Here is a 19,741-nt window from a genome sequence, read left to right as displayed (position 1 = left end):
TATATGAGGAGGGTTCAAATGCCTCCATTTTTTGTGCCTCTATCATGCCTCCATTTTTAAAAACTTTAATATCTCAAAATTTAAATTATAAATGTCAAAATAAAACCGTTAGATATGATCTATGTTATTTTCTTTATATACTCATCAAATATTATCACATTTCAATTTTGGTTTTATGTGAATTAATAAGTTCAAAAATCAACGTCTAGAAATTATCTACATTAGTTCATTTTCTTACAATCTCTTGATGGCAACAAAAACAAAGTTGAAATGTCATAATATTTTACATGTGCATAGATAAAATGATGTAGATCATATCCAACGGTTTTATTTTGACTTTTTAAGTTTCAAATTTTGAGTTATTAGAGTTTTTAAAAATGAAGACATGATGGAGACACAAAAAATGGAGGCATTTGAACCCTCCTCATATATCTATGAGATTATTATGTGTTTCTTAATCAATATGAACCTTCTTCTTTAATACCTAAAGTTTTAATCATTAACTGTGAAAATATGGAGTAATTGATATGAACATTTTTCTTTAATGCTGCCTAAACTTGGTTTGAAGGTTACAGCATAATGGTGGCATGATATTATAATGAAGGGAAAATTTCCTCCATGCCACTCCAAAACTTGGAAAATATCAAATTGCCACTCCAAAACCTAAAATTACTTATTTGCCACCCTAAAATCATCAAAATTATCAAAATGCCCCATTTATACATCTAATATACATATCTAATTAATTTTATTCTGAAAAATGTTGTATAAAAAACGTATTTTTATATTTCCAATTTTACCCTTCAATTCATCTGATAAAATTTAGAACTTGACTCTCCAGTCCCACTTCCTTGTTCTCTTTCTCCCTCCCGTTTCCTGCTCCTCTCATCCACTAATCCACCTCCGTCGATCTCCACTGACGCCTACTTCACCAAGGTTATTGGAGGGCTCGGCAATGATTTTTTAAGGCGCCTACTTCACCAAGGTTATTGGAGATCTCCACTGACGCCTACTTCACCAAGGTATACGAATTTTTATATCCAACTCAAGTGTTATGTAGGATTTATGAGATGAATTTTGAAATGAGATGTTTTCATAAAGAGAAAAAATATGGTTGCGAGAACAAATCAAATACAAGGAAGGCTAGCAATTCATAAGAAGATGTCTCAATTTCTGGACCAAGCACCAACAAGAGGTATTTTTGGTTTTTTGTTGTTATTGTGTGTCATTCCTCATTTTATTATATCACCATATATATAATAGCTTTACGCCTTTACCAGTGGTTGCTAAGATCTGAAATAATGTTGGCGCAGGAAGAGTGATTGGCACTATCTAAATTTTTAGTATATCTCCATTTTATTATATCTCCAGTCTAAAGTTTTAGTATATCTCCATGGTTAGGTTGTTTTAGAATTATGGAGTTTGTTAGGTTACTGGTAAAGGACTATGCTAAAAGATGCACATCCTGACATCTATTTTATTCATAATTGAACTGAAATCAGAATTAAATTGAGACTAAAATTCACAAAAGTTACTGCATCATATATAAACTTCAAATACCTTTTCTGTTATAATTTTCAAGTGAATAATAAGTTTGATATTCTTGTGTGCAGGAAGAGAACAAGGAAGACTTAGGGCTTTATTCGTGTGAGGAAGGTTGCTGTTCTTGGTTCTAATTTTCAGATTTCAGGGGTTCCGATTGATAGATATAGGCATATATAGAGCTCTTTTTGTGTATTTTGATAGATAGAGGCATAAAGCACTCTTTTTTTGTATACAACTTTCAATACTATCTTTCGATATATGCTGGTGGTAGTACTTTGCTGGAAATTTCATGTACTTACAAATGTGTGATTGTTATTGCATAATTATAATTAGTTGAAGTTTGTTTTGATTGTTTTTTATATTGGAAACATTATCATTGTTTTTTATGTGATAATTAATACTAAATTGAGGCTTATTGTCTTACTGTCTTAATCGATTGACATCTAGGCTTGATCAAAGCTAAAGTCTGATAAAAAAAAATCAGTAAATCATGATTTTGTATGTAACAACAAGCTTACATCGAAAAGAAATGAAATTAAGCATCTTTTAAGGGTCTCCTTGCAAAAAACCATGAAAACATGCAAGAAGAACCATTAAAATCAAGCTTAATACACTTGCTGGTAAAGAAAAATGTAGAAGGAAGGATTCTGGTACTAATCTCAGTGCTCAATCACTAGCACAGTCATACTGGCATGATGTGCAGTGCATTGACTGCATGGGATCAGTAGTTGAGCATTTGCAAACCTCTATTGTCATAAAAAAGGCTCAAAATGCCCTTCTGCTGAAAACTAGCAAATCAGAGGGCAAAAACTCTGATTCTGTCAAAATAAATATGACAGGCAAATAGAGGACTTCATTCCATACTGTTTAGGCCCAAATTTTGATCAAAAAGGATTTTTCTACTATTTTTAATGAATTTTTGAAGTTCAATTTTCCAAATATCTGATTTTTTTTTTTTTTAATTTCTGTTGCTGGTACACTGGAAAAATGGTACTAAACCCCTTACCAACACGATGTAGGAAGACCAGAAAAATATGAAATAAAACACACAAGTAATATGGACTAATATGGACATTTTCATGAAAATAAATCCAAATTTCATGTAGCCAATTGCTCAGAATAAATTCATAAGTAAATGACTGAGAAAAGGACTAATGATGCCCTTCTGTCACTAAATAATGCGTTAAAAATATAAATAAAATTCCTAAAAATGTGAAATTTGACCCAGAAGTGCCTAACATGGCTAAGCAAGTAATTATGTAATAAAAATACATGATCATATTCAAAAATCAGGATTTAAGGATCAAATCATGAACTGTCAGCATAGGAACTATGCAATAAAAATTGCTAAAGTCTGTGTGTTTTAATTTGACAAAATCGAAGTTTCACATGAAGAAAATGATGTTTCAATCGAGTTCCTGTCATCAAGTAGAGTGTGATAGTGAAGATTGCATCCAAAACCATGAAAAAAATCAGTCAAATCGTGAGGAAAAAACTCGGTACCGATATCAACATGGTTCAAACCAAAACTGGCAAGCAAACTTAGATTTCACAAGCCAAACTTAATCAGATATATCCTTTCATGTAATTAAAAAATCAACAACAAGTCTCATATTTGACATAAAACATTATATTCAACTCTTACACAAAGCAAAGTTAATTAAAAAAAATCAACTACAAGTCTCATATCTTACATAAAACAAAGCTCTTTTTGGTTCTCATATTACATTTTACACGTACATCACACATCATCTCTATTCCATAAATCTACAATACAAGTCACCGATGAATCAACAATTAAACATCAAATGAAATTAATTAAACTACTTGTATTGTTTCTGTCAATAACTTCAGCAAACTCCTCATCTTTTCTAAGTTGTAGGTACCAATTTCCTTATCTTAGCATAAGATGATGAGCTATGAGCACACGATCAGGCCTAGCGTGCTCTTATCAAACCTATTCAAATAAGAAATAAATAGATGTCAGTAACTTCTTGAAATTGAAACAAGTGACATTATTGAACACTAATAAGATGCTATGGATACGGTAAAGTGACTTCTATCGATTCAGTCACTATCTAAATAGCAATTAGATTTAGGGCAGTGCCTAGACATATAAGAGGCACCAATTTCTTGCCTGTGTTGTCCAGAAGGTAGTCATGGGCTTCGACCTGATTGAAAGACATGATTGAAAGAGGTATTTACCTTAAGAGAGGAGACAGTGGAGAGCGAAGGAGATCGACGGAGGTGGATCGTCAGTGGAGAGCGACGAGAGAAAGAAAGGCGAAGGAGATGAGAGCGACGGATCTGTGGGCGAAGGTGGCAAGGACGAGAGGGGTGGATGAGAGGAGCAGGAAACGGGAGGGAGAAAGAGAGGCGACGGATCTGTGGGACTGGAGAGTCAAGTTCTAAATTTTATCAGATGAATTGAAGGGTAAAATTGGAAATATAAAAATACGTTTTTTATACATCATTTTTCAGAATAAAATTAATTAGATATGTATATTAGATGTATAAATGGGACATTTTGATAATTTTGATGATTTTAGGGTGGCAAATAAGTAATTTTAGGTTTTGGAGTGGCAATTTGGTATTTTTCAAGTTTTGGAGTGGCATGGAGAAAATTTTCCCTATAATGAATCATGAAAAGGCAATTCATTTTTTGATCAAGTATTTACTTAAGCATATTATCTTTATGAGAAGGTTACAGTACAAGTTACAATCAAGGACTCCAATATCAGTTTATTTTGCAATTGAGCTGATCAAGTTTGGTGCTGGCATCTGCTAGTAATCACTGTGTGCATGCACACTACTGGTTCCACATATCCAATTTGTAAGGTTAATTTTGATCTTTAGATTTCTTTCGTTTAATTATCTCCAGGAGTAACTGCTTTGTTGGGACATAAATTAGGTTGGTATTAGAATGCTTAGTCGTAATTTATGAGAGGCATCGACTCTAGTATTTGTCCATTCATATGATGGGTGGAAATCAATGCTAATAATACTTATACTCTAATTTTCTACTCTACTGTCAATTCGCAAGCGTACGAACTTAGTGTATAGTATAGATCGGGGTATCGATCCGCAGGGATGGTGAATTAAGAGATCTAGGTGCAAGCTAAGTCTAGGTTATCGGTTCCTTTAGGTTGATTGGTTGTGTTTGATTGATTGATTGTAGTTGTTTGGTTATAATGTTGAATTACAACAGTGAAGTAGTTTAGATTAAGTGTTTAGAAGATGGACTTTTAAGGAATCAGACATTCTATCATTCAAACTCGTTTAATATAGGTTCTGGACAACATAATAGCTGCATACTGTCTGTCACCAACCTCATGCTACTGCCAATACCTGCCAATGTAAAGTCACTCAGTAGCATGTAGTTCTGTCACTATCTGCACAAAACTGGGCAAACCGTACAAGGGCTGGTTTCTACTCCAGTCGGAATTGCATACAGTTTGGCCTTAACTGCACACGCCCTGCACTGATATCAATTGCAATCTGAGAGTTTCTAATCCTGTTCTAGTGTTGATTACTGGTTAGTATTGCAACACCCTAATTGAATAAGTCCTGGTTGGGTATTTAATACAATTGCATGAAGATTAATGATAAGTCCTAGTTACTAATATTATAAAAGGGTCAAGTTCACTTGGTCGGTCCATCCTCTAACCTTTCACAATAGCAATAATTGGGATTACTCCACTATTGGTTATAGAGTATGACGTTCGTCTACCAAACTATATTCTAATAGGTTTCTAACTGAAGTTCGGATACAAGTAGTCACTCAGTCAGTCTATTCTACTTGTATCTAAGATACTTATATTCTTTGGTTATTAGTTAACCCCACAATAGTATACAAGGAGTGTACATCTCAATGCATACGAGGTTTCTTTAAGCACCGAATAAGTAAGAACATAAGAAATAAATCTCAGTAAGAATTCAGATCATGGTGCAATGACAAATATAAATAAACAACTAGATTAAACTCATAATAATTCAAGATTACGTGTCTTCACCATAGAAAAGGGTTGCTTAGCCGCTCATGGCGGGTTCAACAACAAAAGAGACAAAAGACATTAAGAAAGAGAGCAATAGAGAGAGAGAGAGAGATGGAAGGTGGACACCTATGCTGCCTCTTTTCTCATGCACGCCGTCTTCGAGTCTTGTCTCTACTCCTTCTCTTCTAATGGAGACATTGCTATTTTATTGATCTCTCGTTTGCTCCATAAGAGAAAACCCTAATTCTAAGTGCTCTTTGATATAAATGTGTCATCAGGATTTCAGAGATGATATTTCCTGGGCATCCAGATACTTATATAGGCCTTGGTTGGCAAGTTAGATCGGTAACTGCTATTCTGACAGTTTCTGCATACGGATGCCTGAGTCGCATGCGGTTTGGGTTAAATCGCATGGAGGGCATAACTTCCTGCAGTAGCTATTCTGGATCGCATGCGGATGAGGGCATCCGTATGGCTGAGGCTGAGTGTTAGAACTGCTTCATTTTATGCTTGTTTTAGCTCGAATATCATCGGAAATCTGCAATTCTCTCAGATCAAGTAAAATAACATAAAGGAATATGATTATTTAGAAAATAGATAATTGTAACTCGATAAAGAGCAATATTTTAGACTAAGTGATATGAAAAATAACGACTTATTTCACCCCTATCACACCCCCAAGCTTAAATCTTTGTTCCTCCCGAACAAATAGTCTGAGAATTTTGTTTGTCCCCGTATAAAATACGAAGATTTTACGAATGTGATAGATTTGATTGTCTCCAAGAAAATCTAAACAATTTGTTCCCGGGTCACACTACCCTGGTTCGAACCTTTAAACATTGCTCTAAACCGAATTACAAGACTTGTTAAATTATTTCAGATCTGGATTTGCCATGAAATTGCTTGCTCAAACTCTCATTTTGTACTTGAATTAAAATCTTTTAGAAATAAAAACATTTGCATTCATAACACCATTTTTTACTTTAATCGGAATCTTTCAAAAACATAAATTTAAAATCATTACTATTCTCCCATAAAGAAGATAAACATTCATTTCACATTTTCCCTTATGCCTTGATCCCTTCTTCGACCATACCTTTAGGTTTGGGATAAAGCTAAGTGGCTAAGTATGTTAGTAAAACATGACTTATGCAGAAATTTAAATTAAAGATAAAGTAAATAGTAAAAATGCAAAAATTCCACCATCTCACTTGTTCCGGTTTCAACCTTCTAACGCATAGATACAAACGAGAGGTTATGCGTTCCGAATGCACCTAAGGATTTCATCGGCCCTAGATCAAGCCGGGTGGATGGGAGATCTTTCGAGCCTATTGACAACCATTCTTGTGTAGACGCCCGTACTCATTTTTCTATCTCCATCTTTATTCATATTTTTCTATCTCCATCTTTATTCATATTTTTCTATTTTCTGAGTTTTTTTTTATTTTTCTGTTTTTTGATTTTTTTTTTTTGTGTGTTTTTCTTGCATTTTTGAAAAAAATAAATATATGTACAAAAATGTAAAGTACAAATTATGTTTACTATGAATTATACACACAATTCCTAAATATGCATATCTAGAAATTATCCTTAGACTTCATGAAAAGCAAAGTAATTATTTTATTTATTCTTTCAGATTATCAAAGTCCAATTTTTTACTCATCAAAATATGATATGCATGCAATTTTGGAATTTATCACCTAACCTATATATACTTGAGCATATACTACATATATTTAACCATATTTAGTTCATTTATCACCTAACCTATTGAATATTTATTTTATAAAGTGTGCAGCTAAGAGGCTACTGTGTAGGGTGTTGGAACACAAATTACAGACACAATACGGAGAAATGAGGCGTGTTGATCTTGTTCATCTTAATTATGATAATACACTCTATGTTGATGACACCAGGGTCGTCATTCTTTTCTTGGACAAGTTGCAGGAAAGCAGCATCATCAGTTTAGAACCCAACCTGAGATAAATGAAGGCTAAATTCTGGAAATATATCCAATTTTGGAATTGAAATAAAGGCAGATTGAACAATTGTCAATAATTTCTTTTTCTTTCTTTAAACTTTAGCTTTAGATTTTCTCTTTTAGCTCCTCAGTAAATATATCCAATTAATTTTGGAATTGCTAATGTAGGGACGTCAGTTGAAATATATATATATATAGTATATGCTCAAGTTTTGTCCTCATGCAATCGATTTTTCCTTGTTTATTTCAACAGTGTTCTCATTTGGTGACCAGGGTAAGGGTTCGTAAGGACAGCAATATACCTATTTTTTAACTTAATTATCTCTTTCTCCTTCACCCTCTCATTTCTTGCTTGTCAGACGTCTCAAAATTATCCCAAAATTTCTTCAAGTATTTGTGTTTTGGATCAAGTGAATGATTTTCTGCTAATATTTATATTTCTACATGATATTACATTACAGTGTCAGATTGAGATATGCTTATGGCACTTTTTAGTTGATATTAGAGTAAATTAATTGAGAACTAGAATTTAAAATAAAATTTATATTTCTACAGAATTTACATTTAAGAGTGTAATATTGAGAGGCAAGTAATAGTTTGTCCCAAAATTTCATGAACTATTAGTTTTTTTTTTTGGATCAAGTGAATGATTTAATTTGTTTTAATATTTATATTTGTACAGGATATTACAATAGAGTATATATAAGATTGAGAAGTATATAATATTTTGCTTCTGATACTTTTTGGCTGACAATAGGAGCAAGTGAATTGAGAATAAGAATTTAAAATAGAAGTTTATATATACGTTTTGTTTTGTTGGTAGTTAAAGTTATTAAAATGCAATGTTAAATAAAGAGTATTGCTAGATTACACAGATAATTTTAGAACAATAAATAAGTAATTACTAAGAAAAAGAAGCAGCTAATCCGAGATTTACAACCAAAATAACAGATTCAAGTCGCTATCTTAATTAAATCTTTTTTATTTTTTGAAATAGTGAAAATCCACCATTTTCATTAAAAATAATTGTCCATTATAATATCACAATCCGATATCAAAGAATAAACTAAAACAATAATCTTAAAACCTGTTAACTAGCTATGAATCAACACTAAACAGAATCAATATACATATAAGATATAAAAGACACCGACAGAAACAACCATTCATCATTACAACCAATTAAACAAGACATTCTAATTAAGATACTATTTATCATGAAAGCAAAATTAACACCACTCAATTAAGATCCGAACCAAACCTACTAAGATCTCCAATATTAGTAGAGCTGCATGTGCCTTTATATTAGAGCTGGGCAATGTCCTATCGCTCTCTAATTTTTTATACTATATTTTTTTTAGACTATTATGGGAAAAACCTACTAAGATCTCATTAATCCAAAACCATACTCCAACTATCCAAATTACAATCTCTTTTTCTTTCTAGCACTAGCTGCAATTCTCTTTCTAAACAAAGATGATGATGATGATAATGATGATACTCGATGCAAATAGTACAGGATGAGGAAGCTCCTGTCCAGAGTGAGAAGCTCGACAATACCATTTGTAACATCCAATGCGTCCTTGCCCATGCCAAGAGGAAGCTGAGCAGAGCAGTGCTATGGAGAGAAAGCAGAGCAAGAGGAGAACTAACGAAGAGGATATTCAGTGATCTGATAATTTGGAAGGAATTCAAGTGACGCATTTGGTAGGCATCTCACAGGAGGAGAAATGAATAGAATTGTTGAAGTGTGTGATCCGGGAGACATGTGGTGAGCATGGTGCTGCCAAGGAAGGATTGGAACTGGTGTCTTTACTTGAGAGGCTTGTTCAAGAGAGAACATTCCTTCTTATCCTTGATGATGTCTGGGAAGCAAGCCTAGTGATTTGGGAAGGACCGGTACTCGATCTCTTAGTGTATTTCTGTTATTCTGATACGGTCTCTCTGCTTTCTTTTTTATCCTTTCCATTTTCTTAAATTCCCAAGGTTCAATAGGATTCGGATTGGCCCATAGACCTCTCCTTGCATTCTGAGCCTCTTTCTGCCACTAATCAAAATTTGAAAAGAAAAATATATATAAATTTTTTACAGTTTAGTTCTGATCCAGGGACTTGGATTTTTTGATATATCAAAGGATCAGCATATGTTACTATTACACCTATCCATTCTTTAACTGGCTGAACTAAAAAAATTATATATATAATAATAATAAATTAAATATAAACCGAACAAAAACGAATGACACGACAAGAAAAATTATTCAGATAATAGAATAAACCTGTGCGAATGCAGGGCGTGTATCATAGGCTCCGTAGTGCCAGGCACAACCTTCCCTTAGCAATCTCTCCTGTCATTTTCATTTTATATCAACAAGTAAATATTTTTCAAGAGCTCAAAAGTGTGTATTTATGTGCACACTCCTTGAAACCTGTCTATCATGAATGATTTGCATGTATATGCACATATTCCTGGATTCCTTTTTATACAAAACAAAAACAAGAATTGGCATTTGCATTTATACACAAAGGCATAAATTTACTTTGTAGTACATCAATTTCTATAATAACTTTGGCCTATTTATTCAGTGATCAATAATAAATAAGATAAACAATAAGAACACTATTCATACAGGGCTTCAAATACTATAAATCATTTTCTAACTCATGTGTTGCTCATTTCCAGGAACCATAACGGCAAATACAAGCTTCCTTTAACTCAAGAATGGTTTCACATCATTTTCAAATAGGATAGCAACTACTACCTTTTCTTTTGAGAAAATAATGTGGGTCAAATCCGCATTTGATTTCATTAAAAATAGTTAAAAGGATTTTTTTAACTAGTGGTGTGTACAAGAATGATACCAACTACTTCCTAATATACAAATATACAATACCAATTTGATGCTTCAACTTGATTGTTTCTCTCATCAAACATTAATGTTAAGGTCATGCTTCGGCATGATCGATTGTTTCTCACATCAAACATTGGTACACATAAAAGTTTCTGAATTGAATTAACCAGTTGTACGTACCTGTACAAAGATGCCGTCAGCATAGACATCTCCGACTAGTCTGTCATATGGGTCCTTGTTGTAGACATATATCGTTAGAGACTTTTGCTCAATTAGTTTTGTCAAGGCATTCTTCGCCTCTTGCCCATACTCCATATTCATTTCCGGTGCATCTATTCCTCTGCACATTTATTAGTACAAAATTTTGTATGTACTTAATGCCTTAAAAATAACAAGTATATATACACTATCACATAAAAGAAGCACATATATATATTACTTCGTATTGGTATGAAGACTGTAAATACAATTTGTTTCAAATTTTTCTTCTTTATAAAATTATACTTCTATTTATTTGATTTTTGCAAATAACAATACCAGCTATTTAGTAATATATACAAAATAGAAGGAGGGTTCCAATGCCTCATTTTTTTCATACCTTATCATACCTCATATTTTATATTTTTGTTTTCAAAGTTCAAATTGTCGATCCGAACCGTTCAACAAAACATTTATACTAAAATATGCATGAAGATGAAATTTTATATTTTTTGCTATTTTTTTGCTATTTTTTAAGATAGGTACAAAATCACTGTTTTTGAACCGTTCAAAAAACAGTGATTTTCTACCCATCTTAAAAAATAGTAAAAAAATTTCAAAAATTATAAAATTTCATCCCTAACCATATTTTAGTATGGATATCATGTTGAACGGTTCGGATTGACAATTTAGACTTTCAATATGAAGAAAATGAAGATATAAAATATGAGGTATGATGAGGTATAAAAAAATTGAGGCATTGGAACCCTCCTCTACAAAATAGGCATCCATTTTAAATACAAAATGCACTTAGCTACGCGGCTACGCCAAGTACTCACTGGGCTTTAGAAACAGAATTCCCCCTGATTTATTGATCCCAATAAATTAATTAACCCACATATATATATTATTGGTGTAAATCAAATGCTATCCTTATAAAATATTTGTTTCTTTTATCTTTTTATTATTTTCTCAGGTATAACCCTAATCAATATTGAAACTTTGCGTAGGTGAACGACATATGAAATTATTGTCCACAAAACATGAAAAGGCTAAGGAAAACTATTCCTAGATAATTATGCAAAAAATTGAGACATGTATGAAGATGAATGGCATGAAGAAATAACATGTGACTAGCATAGTAATTAAAAAAAGCTGAATTTTATTGAATAAATGAAACGAGATACAATGGAAATAAAGATGAGATGAATGAAAATATTATAAAGTAAGAAATAACATACCGTAGTCGGATACGATACTCCCGGGCGAGAATTTGTTTATTATTAATGATGACAACCCTGTATTTTCAATAGGTAAATTAAAAGAATGATGATAAAATAATAATTAGCTAGTTACTATAATTTTGGAAATGCACTATCACTTGTTTATAAAAGGTGAATACCGGATATAAACTGTTTAATTTAATCACAACAGTTTGATTTGCATAATCATCCTATTTTCATTAACTTGTTGTTCGTATTTGAATTGTACTGTAACACAATAAACTGTTTCATATTGGTACAAAGAGCCTTGCTGAACATACTAAAAACATTTAAATGAAATCCAATATTTTACCTATATCCACAATTGACGATGAAGTTATAAAGCGCATCTGCCCGTGCATAATCTTTAATAGCTCGGGCTTGATTTCTCTCAAATACGGCTTCCTGTACCACTATTGGTACAGCAGCAGACTCTCTTGGATCTGCAGCGTTGACATGCACTGTCATTCCATCACCGTCGCCCACCAGTTTAGATTTTACCTATGACCATTATAGTTTATTAGTACATTTATTAATAAGTAACCATTATTTAGTACTTGTATAACACCAAATAATGGAAAGTGACTCACCGGTAATGTTTGCAACACAAACTTTACTCCATTAGACCTATGACCATCATAGTAGGAAGAGCCGGGCACTTGACATTGAATAGGTGAGAATGGAAGGCTATAAAAGGGGAAAAAACCCTGAAATAATGAAAAAGAATATAAAATGATTAAAGAAATTGAATGGTTTCATTCAAAAACAAATATTAGAGGGGTGATAGTATATGAAATTTTCATGTATAACAAAGTAAGCATTCTCACATGAATGTGCATATATAAGATCAAGTATTGTTGTCTAAGATTTGAAAACAATGACAGCCAAATCTGATACTAGTAGGGATCTAGTATTTTTTTTGGGGGGCTGGGGCTGGAAAATAAAGTAGTGATGTACTAATTTCTATGTCAAGACAAAAATCTAATATAATTAATGGCTGAACACAAAATTCTCAAAAGGGCAATGTGAATTTACTAGGTTAACATTCTGCGGAGTTAATTGTTACATTAAGATCCCTAAAACTTAACCAAAAAGATTGTTCTTTTCTTGAATCTTGATGCTTATATATTAATTTCAAGATAAATTATTAAAATAAAAAAGATAAAGAAAAACAACAGTAAAAGCTAGGGTACCGGATAAGCAACGGCTGGATGTGCAAATTGTTGCCTTGAAACAATGCTGGGCCAATGAGGTGGAACTGGGAGGTTGTCATGGTCTCCATTAAAGCATCTGAAAATAGCATTTCCCATTTCAAGTTAAATATATGAATTTTCATGTTTTGTTTTGGTGGCAAGAGGAAAAGGAAAAAGGGGTTTAGGAGAGAAAATTAAGAGAGAAAGTTATTAGTGTCAAAGTCAAAACAGTCAACATTGTTTACTAATTAGCATGCAGTTGAGGTCATAAGGGGTCTACCGTTGTAGGTCTCTAAAAACCCTAGATATTTCCCATTTGGCAATTCCCTTAAAATATTCGTAATTAAATTTGATCATATATTTCAAAATAACGATTTCCAAGCCATCCATTCAATAGCCACTGAAAAAGATAAATTCAATAATTAATGATTTTAGAATAATTATAAATCCAAGTTTCTTTTACTTCATTGCAGAATTCCCTTCCATTGTATCTTTCTTGTGAGTTGTAGGCAGATGTTCCTTTAATTTCTTTCTTGGATTTTGCTGTCAAATAAATGTAAATGAATTTGCAAAGGATGAATTAACGGTAACCTCTATATTTAAAAACACTCGCACCGACAATGACTATCTAATTCTTATTTTAGAAATTTCCTGAAATATGATGAGCCTACGTACAATATATGTATCTACAACGGAACTTGGGTTTATACTAATTTGAGGAGTCAATACCGTACCTTCCATAATTATGTCTAATTTGAATAGATTATAATTTTGAACAATTATATTACTCCCCCCCATTCCATCCCCCCACCATCCCCCCACTCTATCTCTCTCCAAATTAGTTTGATCTCATTTCAATCTCGTTCGCATTTCTCACGATTTATGAAAATTTTTGCGAATCTAAAACCACGAACGTTTTCTACGTAATTTTCTCTTTCAAATGAGATCCATGATGACATACTTTCGGACAACTCGTTACAGAAGTATTTATCCCTCATTATCCAAGTATTTATATCTATACAGACATATGAAAATATTACTATCAATTATTATAAGTATTTATACTGACATATGAAAGTATTAATATCATGTATTATAAGTATTTATACTGACATATGAAAGTATTAATATCATGTATTATAAGTATTTATACTGACATATGAAAGTATTAGTATCAATTATTATAAGTATTTATACTGACATATGAAAGTATTAATATTAATTATTATAAGTATTTATACTGACATATGAAAGTATTAATATCATGTATTATAAGTATTTATACTGACATATGAAAGTATTAATATCATGTATTATAAGTATTATATGCAAAAAAATACTTTCAAGTATAGATATAAATACTTACACGATGAGGGATAAATACTTCTATAACGACTTGCTCGAAAGTATGTCATCATGGATCTCATTTGAAAGAGAAAATTACGTAGAAAACGTTCGTGGTTTTAGATTCGCAAAATTTCTCATAGATTGTGAGAAATGTGGACGAGATTGAAATGAGATAAAAAAAACCCACCTCTAAAAACGTGCATGGTCCCCCATGTGATTTGAGATTCCCCCCACCCTCCATGAAAAAAATGTGCATGGTCCCCTAAATACTTTCGTACTTAGAGATAAATACTTTCGTTCTTAGAGATAAATACTTCTGTACGTAAGTATTAATACCTTATGAAAAAAAAATGACAGCTGGAGTTTTTTGGCATTTTGTGCGGGGTTAATTGCGGGGTGGGAGGTGTGAGGTTAATTATCAGCCTCCTATAATTTTATGTGAAAAAATAAAATGGAGCGTCGTAGAAAACACTGACAAAAATTAATGATTAAAATAAACGGAACTTAGGTTTATACGGAGCTAGTCAAGGATTAATTTCGTACGGTACCTTCAATAATTATCTCTAATTTGGATTGATTCTTATTTTATGTCAAAAAAATGGAGTGTAGAAAACACTGATAAAAATAATTTTATGAGCATTTTTTTTTTGTTTAAGGAATTGAATATAGTTGAAAACTAGACGATAAATATAACATTAATACAATAATAAATTTTTAATATTTTTTTATGAAGGAATGGTAGACCGTTGGAAATAAGATGGTGAAAAACAAAATTAATAATCACAAAATTTTAAATTTGAACGAAAAGATATATAATTTAAGTTGAAACTTGTAGCGGCCTAAGTCTAGGATTGAGATTACGAGATCAATTTTGGGTTCGACATCAATTGGACTCAAATTTTAGTTTGATGGATTCAATTTGAGTCAGATGGATTCTGCGTCCGTCCGTTTTATTTTATGATCTGTATGCACAAATATTAAAGTAGACACACTAATATTGAAACGGCACGCACAGATCCTAAGATGATTCGGACACACGCTGAACCTATCAAACTAAAATTTGAGTCTGATGAGCGTCGGACCCAAATTATTCTATGAGATCACATGTTCAACTAAGACTTACCGCAACGGTGCCAAATTACACCACTTTTGATCCTTATGTGATTAACATTTTGTGATTATTCGTATGCCGTAATTATTTTTTGTAATTTTAATCATGTGTCACTATATGTTAAATATGTTTTCTAGAAGATTCTGGACCATCCAAAAATATAATTTTATCCCTATCCAAAAAAAAATTTAAAGAAATTTCAGAAAATTTATATAAATTTTTTTCTTCAAGCACATTTTAATATGAAAATCATGTTGAACGGTTTGGATTTACTGTTTGGATTTTGTAAACGGAGCTAATTAGTAGGTGAGACTTTGAAAACAGAGATAAGTAAGTGAGACATAATTATGACACGAAAACAAATTAGATAGTACTCATAAATTATTTCAAAAACAATATAAATCCGCAAATAAATATACTTGTACCAAATAGACAGTTTGAGAATAGTTCGATCCATTAATTCTTCATTAATGGCAAAGGTAACTGAGAGGAGAAGCAAGCAAAAACTTTTCTTATTTTTATTTCATAATCTCAATCCATACAATTAGTTATGTTCGCTTTAAATGGACGACACGTCAGCGTCTAATTCATTAAGTAAAAGTCTAGTATTTACAACAATACGACACGTCAACGCCTAATTCAGCTGATGTGTCGATCTTAACAATCCCCTTTATAATGTTCTCTAGTTTCCCTATGGATTGCTTCTTCCATTTCCTGCGGTCAAGTCTTTTAAGTCGTGGATCCCTTCATTCAGTGATACTATTTTAGTAGCTCTTCTGACTGTTTTCCTAGCTTGGCTTCTCTTCTTTCTCCTTCGAAATTATTTCTTTTTGACTTTCTCAAAATCGCATTAATCTACAGTAACGAAATCACTAATCAGCCTTTATATTCATAACAACTTGCTCAAAATGTCAACCAAGAAGAGGTTACTCTGAAGCATAATGACAACTCAATAATTCGGGAAAGGTTCGACACGATCAAAAATTCATTATTCGGCAATAATTCGGATATAATTCAGAATTATATATATTGAGTATGGATCGGAAATCTTAGTCTCAAAAAAAATATATAGAGAGAGAGAGAGAGAGAGAGAGATGGGCTATGGTGCATTGCAATGCATGAACCCCCTTATGCATTGCACTATAATCATGGATTTAAAGTCCAAACGACCGATCCGAACCGTTAGATGTTTAATCCATATTGAAATGTGCTTGGAGACCAAATTTTAAATTTTTTGGAATTTTTTTACTATTTATTAAGCATTTTTGAAAATTGCTGTTTTGCTGTGAACAGTAAAAAACAGTAAAATTTTCTGAACCATCAGATCAGCGACTTTCAAAATTTCTTAATAAATAGTAAAAAAATTCAAAAAAATTTGGTCCCCAAGTACATATTAATATGAAGAACAAGATGAACAGTTCAGATTGGTCGTTTGGACTTTAAATCCATGATTTATAGTGCAATGCATAAAAGAGTTCATGCATTGCAATGCACCATAGCCCATCTCTCTCTCTCTCTCTATATATATATATATAGTAAGGCTTGGGTGCTATGGATAGCATAGAGGGCTACGGTGCTACGGCTCAATATTTGAGTTTTTAAAATCCTAACGGCCGATCCAAACCGTTCATCTTGTTCTCCATATTAATATGTGTTTGGAGACCAAATTTTCCATTTTTTGGAAATTTTTTACTATTTTTTTAGCTACGTAGAAAATCACTTGATCTAAAAAATTATGCACCATTCAGATATTTGATTTTCTACATATCTAAAAAAATAGTAAAAAATTTCCAAAAGATGTAAAATTTGGTCTCCAAATACATATTAATATGGAGAACAAGATGAACGGTTCGGATCGACCGTTAGGATTTTGAAAACTCGAATATTGAGCCGTAGCACCGTAGCCCTCTATGCTATCCATAGCACCCAAGCCTTACTATATATATATATCAAACTAACTTAACTTATATAAGAGCCGCTAGTAATTCAATGACACGCTAATTACAGATTAATCATTCATATTTCATCTATTGTTGGATTAATATTGATTATTCATTTTGGAGGCGTGGACAAGGAAATTCAAAAGATGTTGCTGGTTTGATTGTTTTATAGTAATTTGATCAAATATCAAGAGCGAACTTATAAATAAAAGACGGGAATTAGTGCCTAGGGAGTGGGTTCAGATCCCCTAAAGTTATCTAACTTTTGAGTTTTGGATTGAGACTGTTCGATTAGAACCTGTCGCTCAAAATTGTCTGGTGATTCAAATTTGCTGCTCGGGATGTGTGCGCTTCACTTTAGATAGATTATCATGGATTCGAATCGGATGGTCCCAATCTAAAACACAACTTTTCGGTTACTTCATTGGATCTGAATTCCTAGGGAGTTGGATAGGTCCTGCTTTTTCGGCTTTTTTTTTGTTTTTCCTTGCTATATCACGTGACAGTTTATTCGCTTTTCTTGCTGCATCAAGCGGATAATACGCGATTAATTCATAAAATTCACGAATTTGACGAATTATTCGCGAATAGTTTTGGAAAATTTCGTTTAGCCAATTAATACGCTGATTCGTTCGTCTCAAGTTTAAATACAAATTATTCATAAATAATCCGTGAATCTTGACACTATGCTCTGAAGCACGCTAGAGAGGCTTGAATAAGACATGCAATATATACTTGAAACCTCTTGGGTCATAAACCTTTTAAAAAGTGGCTTGCATTTGAGAAAAAAAAACTTTATACTTAGCTCAGGGGTGAACTCTGAATTTTATACTTATAATTTTTGGAATTTAAAATAACGTTTGTGTTATAATTAAAAAATGTTACATATTAATATTGCGATCGTTGTTAGTTGTTCAAAAAAAAAAAAAAAAATTACATCAGAGTGACACCTCCTGATTTTAGCTTTCTATTTGTGTCCATCAATTACATGTTTAGGTCCTATTTGAATGCTCTCTAATTCATGGAATTTAGATGGGATATTTGAGTTGAATTTCTCAATATTTTCCAAATTCTGTCAATTCTTTCTCAACCTTATCTATGTTTTCTTTCCAATATTGTAATTTTTTAGGTTTCAAAATTAGATTCAAATTCAATTAATATTTGTTCCTAATCCTCTCCGTCTTGAGAGACTCCTTTCTGAAATTCGAACACACGACTCTTTCTTTCTCTTCCCTCACGCGGGGACACATTTCTCTCTCTTTTTCATTTTCTTTTTTCTCTTCACACACACATACCCCCCCCCCCCCCCCCCAATACTCTATATATAAGGATGTGGTTCCCACCTTAATTTTTCATTGTTGGACTAAGCAATTGGACAAATTCGGACAATTTTTTTTACACCACATATTTCAAATGTTTATTTATTTATACATGTTTGTGTTTTCTTTTTCTTTTTTGTTTGTTTATCAATGTTTATTTATTTTACCTCGTACTCTTTATCTCCATTTAATTTGTATTGTTTTATTTCCTATAAAATAATAATTAATAAGTCATATTATGTTATTATTGAATATATCTTATTTAATTACATTATTAATAATTTTATTATTAAAAGTAACTATATAATATTAAATATTTTAAAAAGAAAAATAAATGTTTTCAAAACTAATTCCACAGTAAAACCGAATATTGATTTCAACACATTCTCTTAAATAAATCATGGGGATTGATTTCAATATGCTGATGTACGTGTGTGATACATTTTAAGATAATTTAGCAAATGTAAGAAAAGCACAAGGTGTAGACATTTAATTTTGTAACAACAAACATTGGAGTTAAAATAGGTGGCAATGCTTTAACAGAACAAACCAACATTTTTATTTTTACTCATTTTTTACATATACATATACATATACATATATTATAAAAAAATAATTTTATAAAAAAAAAACCACCGGGCCGTGGATTTTTTCTGCAGTTCCAAATTAAAATTCAGGGCTGTGGATTTTTTTCACGGTTCCGAATTAAAATTCGATACTGTGGACACGTTTTGGGCATTTTTAAAATTTTGATCAGACCCTGGTTATTTTTATTAAAATATTTTAAAAATTGAGTAAAAATAAAAATGTCCGCAGAACAAATGAATGAACGATTAATTGTTGTCATTTTTTATGCAGCTAAAATGTAGACGAAGATAAACCTTAATCATCTCTCAAATTCTCCTTTTATTTATTTTAATTATAATTTTTTACAATAATATATTTCATTTATCAAGTTGAACAACTCTACGCATACTTTTGCTTTCCAAACGAATAATT

At 32.0% G+C, this 19,741-nt stretch overlaps 1 protein-coding gene and 2 long non-coding RNA genes across 3 annotated transcripts; 1 reads left to right on the top strand and 2 right to left on the bottom strand.

Annotated features, from left to right (window-relative positions):
* Positions 1-866: 866 nt before the first annotated feature.
* LOC144574428 (uncharacterized) lies at positions 867-1,891 on the top strand. Its single transcript, XR_013518209.1, has 3 exons — positions 867-1,022; positions 1,102-1,195; positions 1,614-1,891. It is a non-coding gene; the product is annotated as an uncharacterized LOC144574428 (long non-coding RNA).
* Positions 1,892-3,159: 1,268 nt separating this feature from the next.
* On the bottom strand, positions 3,160-3,957 carry LOC144574251 (uncharacterized). The gene is made up of 2 exons (XR_013518153.1): positions 3,751-3,957; positions 3,160-3,502 (listed from the first exon to the last, which is right to left on the bottom strand). It is a non-coding gene; the product is annotated as an uncharacterized LOC144574251 (long non-coding RNA).
* A 5,101-nt stretch (positions 3,958-9,058) lies between these two features.
* Positions 9,059-13,142, bottom strand: LOC144573744 (putative staphylococcal-like nuclease CAN1). Its single transcript, XM_078323493.1, has 7 exons — positions 13,026-13,142; positions 12,423-12,539; positions 12,146-12,333; positions 11,812-11,868; positions 10,553-10,712; positions 9,800-9,868; positions 9,059-9,568 (listed from the first exon to the last, which is right to left on the bottom strand). The coding sequence occupies exons 1-7, from the start codon at positions 13,140-13,142 to the stop codon at positions 9,371-9,373; spliced, it is 906 nt and encodes a 301-aa protein (XP_078179619.1). The 3' UTR covers positions 9,059-9,370.
* Between the last annotated feature and the right edge of the window lie 6,599 nt (positions 13,143-19,741).

This window comes from Carex rostrata, chromosome 22 (assembly GCF_964058835.1).
Source record: "Carex rostrata chromosome 22, lpCarRost1.2, whole genome shotgun sequence".
NCBI lineage: Eukaryota > Viridiplantae > Streptophyta > Magnoliopsida > Poales > Cyperaceae > Carex > Carex rostrata.
Note: the sequence above shows the minus strand (reverse complement) of the source record. Positions and strands in the feature narration are given on the sequence as shown.

What these genes read in the sequence shown, in the direction of transcription:
- LOC144573744 (XM_078323493.1), bottom strand. Translation starts at nt 13,142, where the DNA reads ATGGGAAATGCTATTTTCAGATGCTTTAATGGAGACCATGACAACCTC. An exon ending in ATCCAGCCGTTGCTTATCCG is followed by an intron (nt 12,540 to 13,025) that starts GTACCCTAGCTT and finishes TCATTATTTCAG; the next exon opens with GGTTTTTTCCCCTTTTATAG. An exon ending in TTGTGTTGCAAACATTACCG is followed by an intron (nt 12,334 to 12,422) that starts GTGAGTCACTTT and finishes TAATGGTCATAG; the next exon opens with GTAAAATCTAAACTGGTGGG.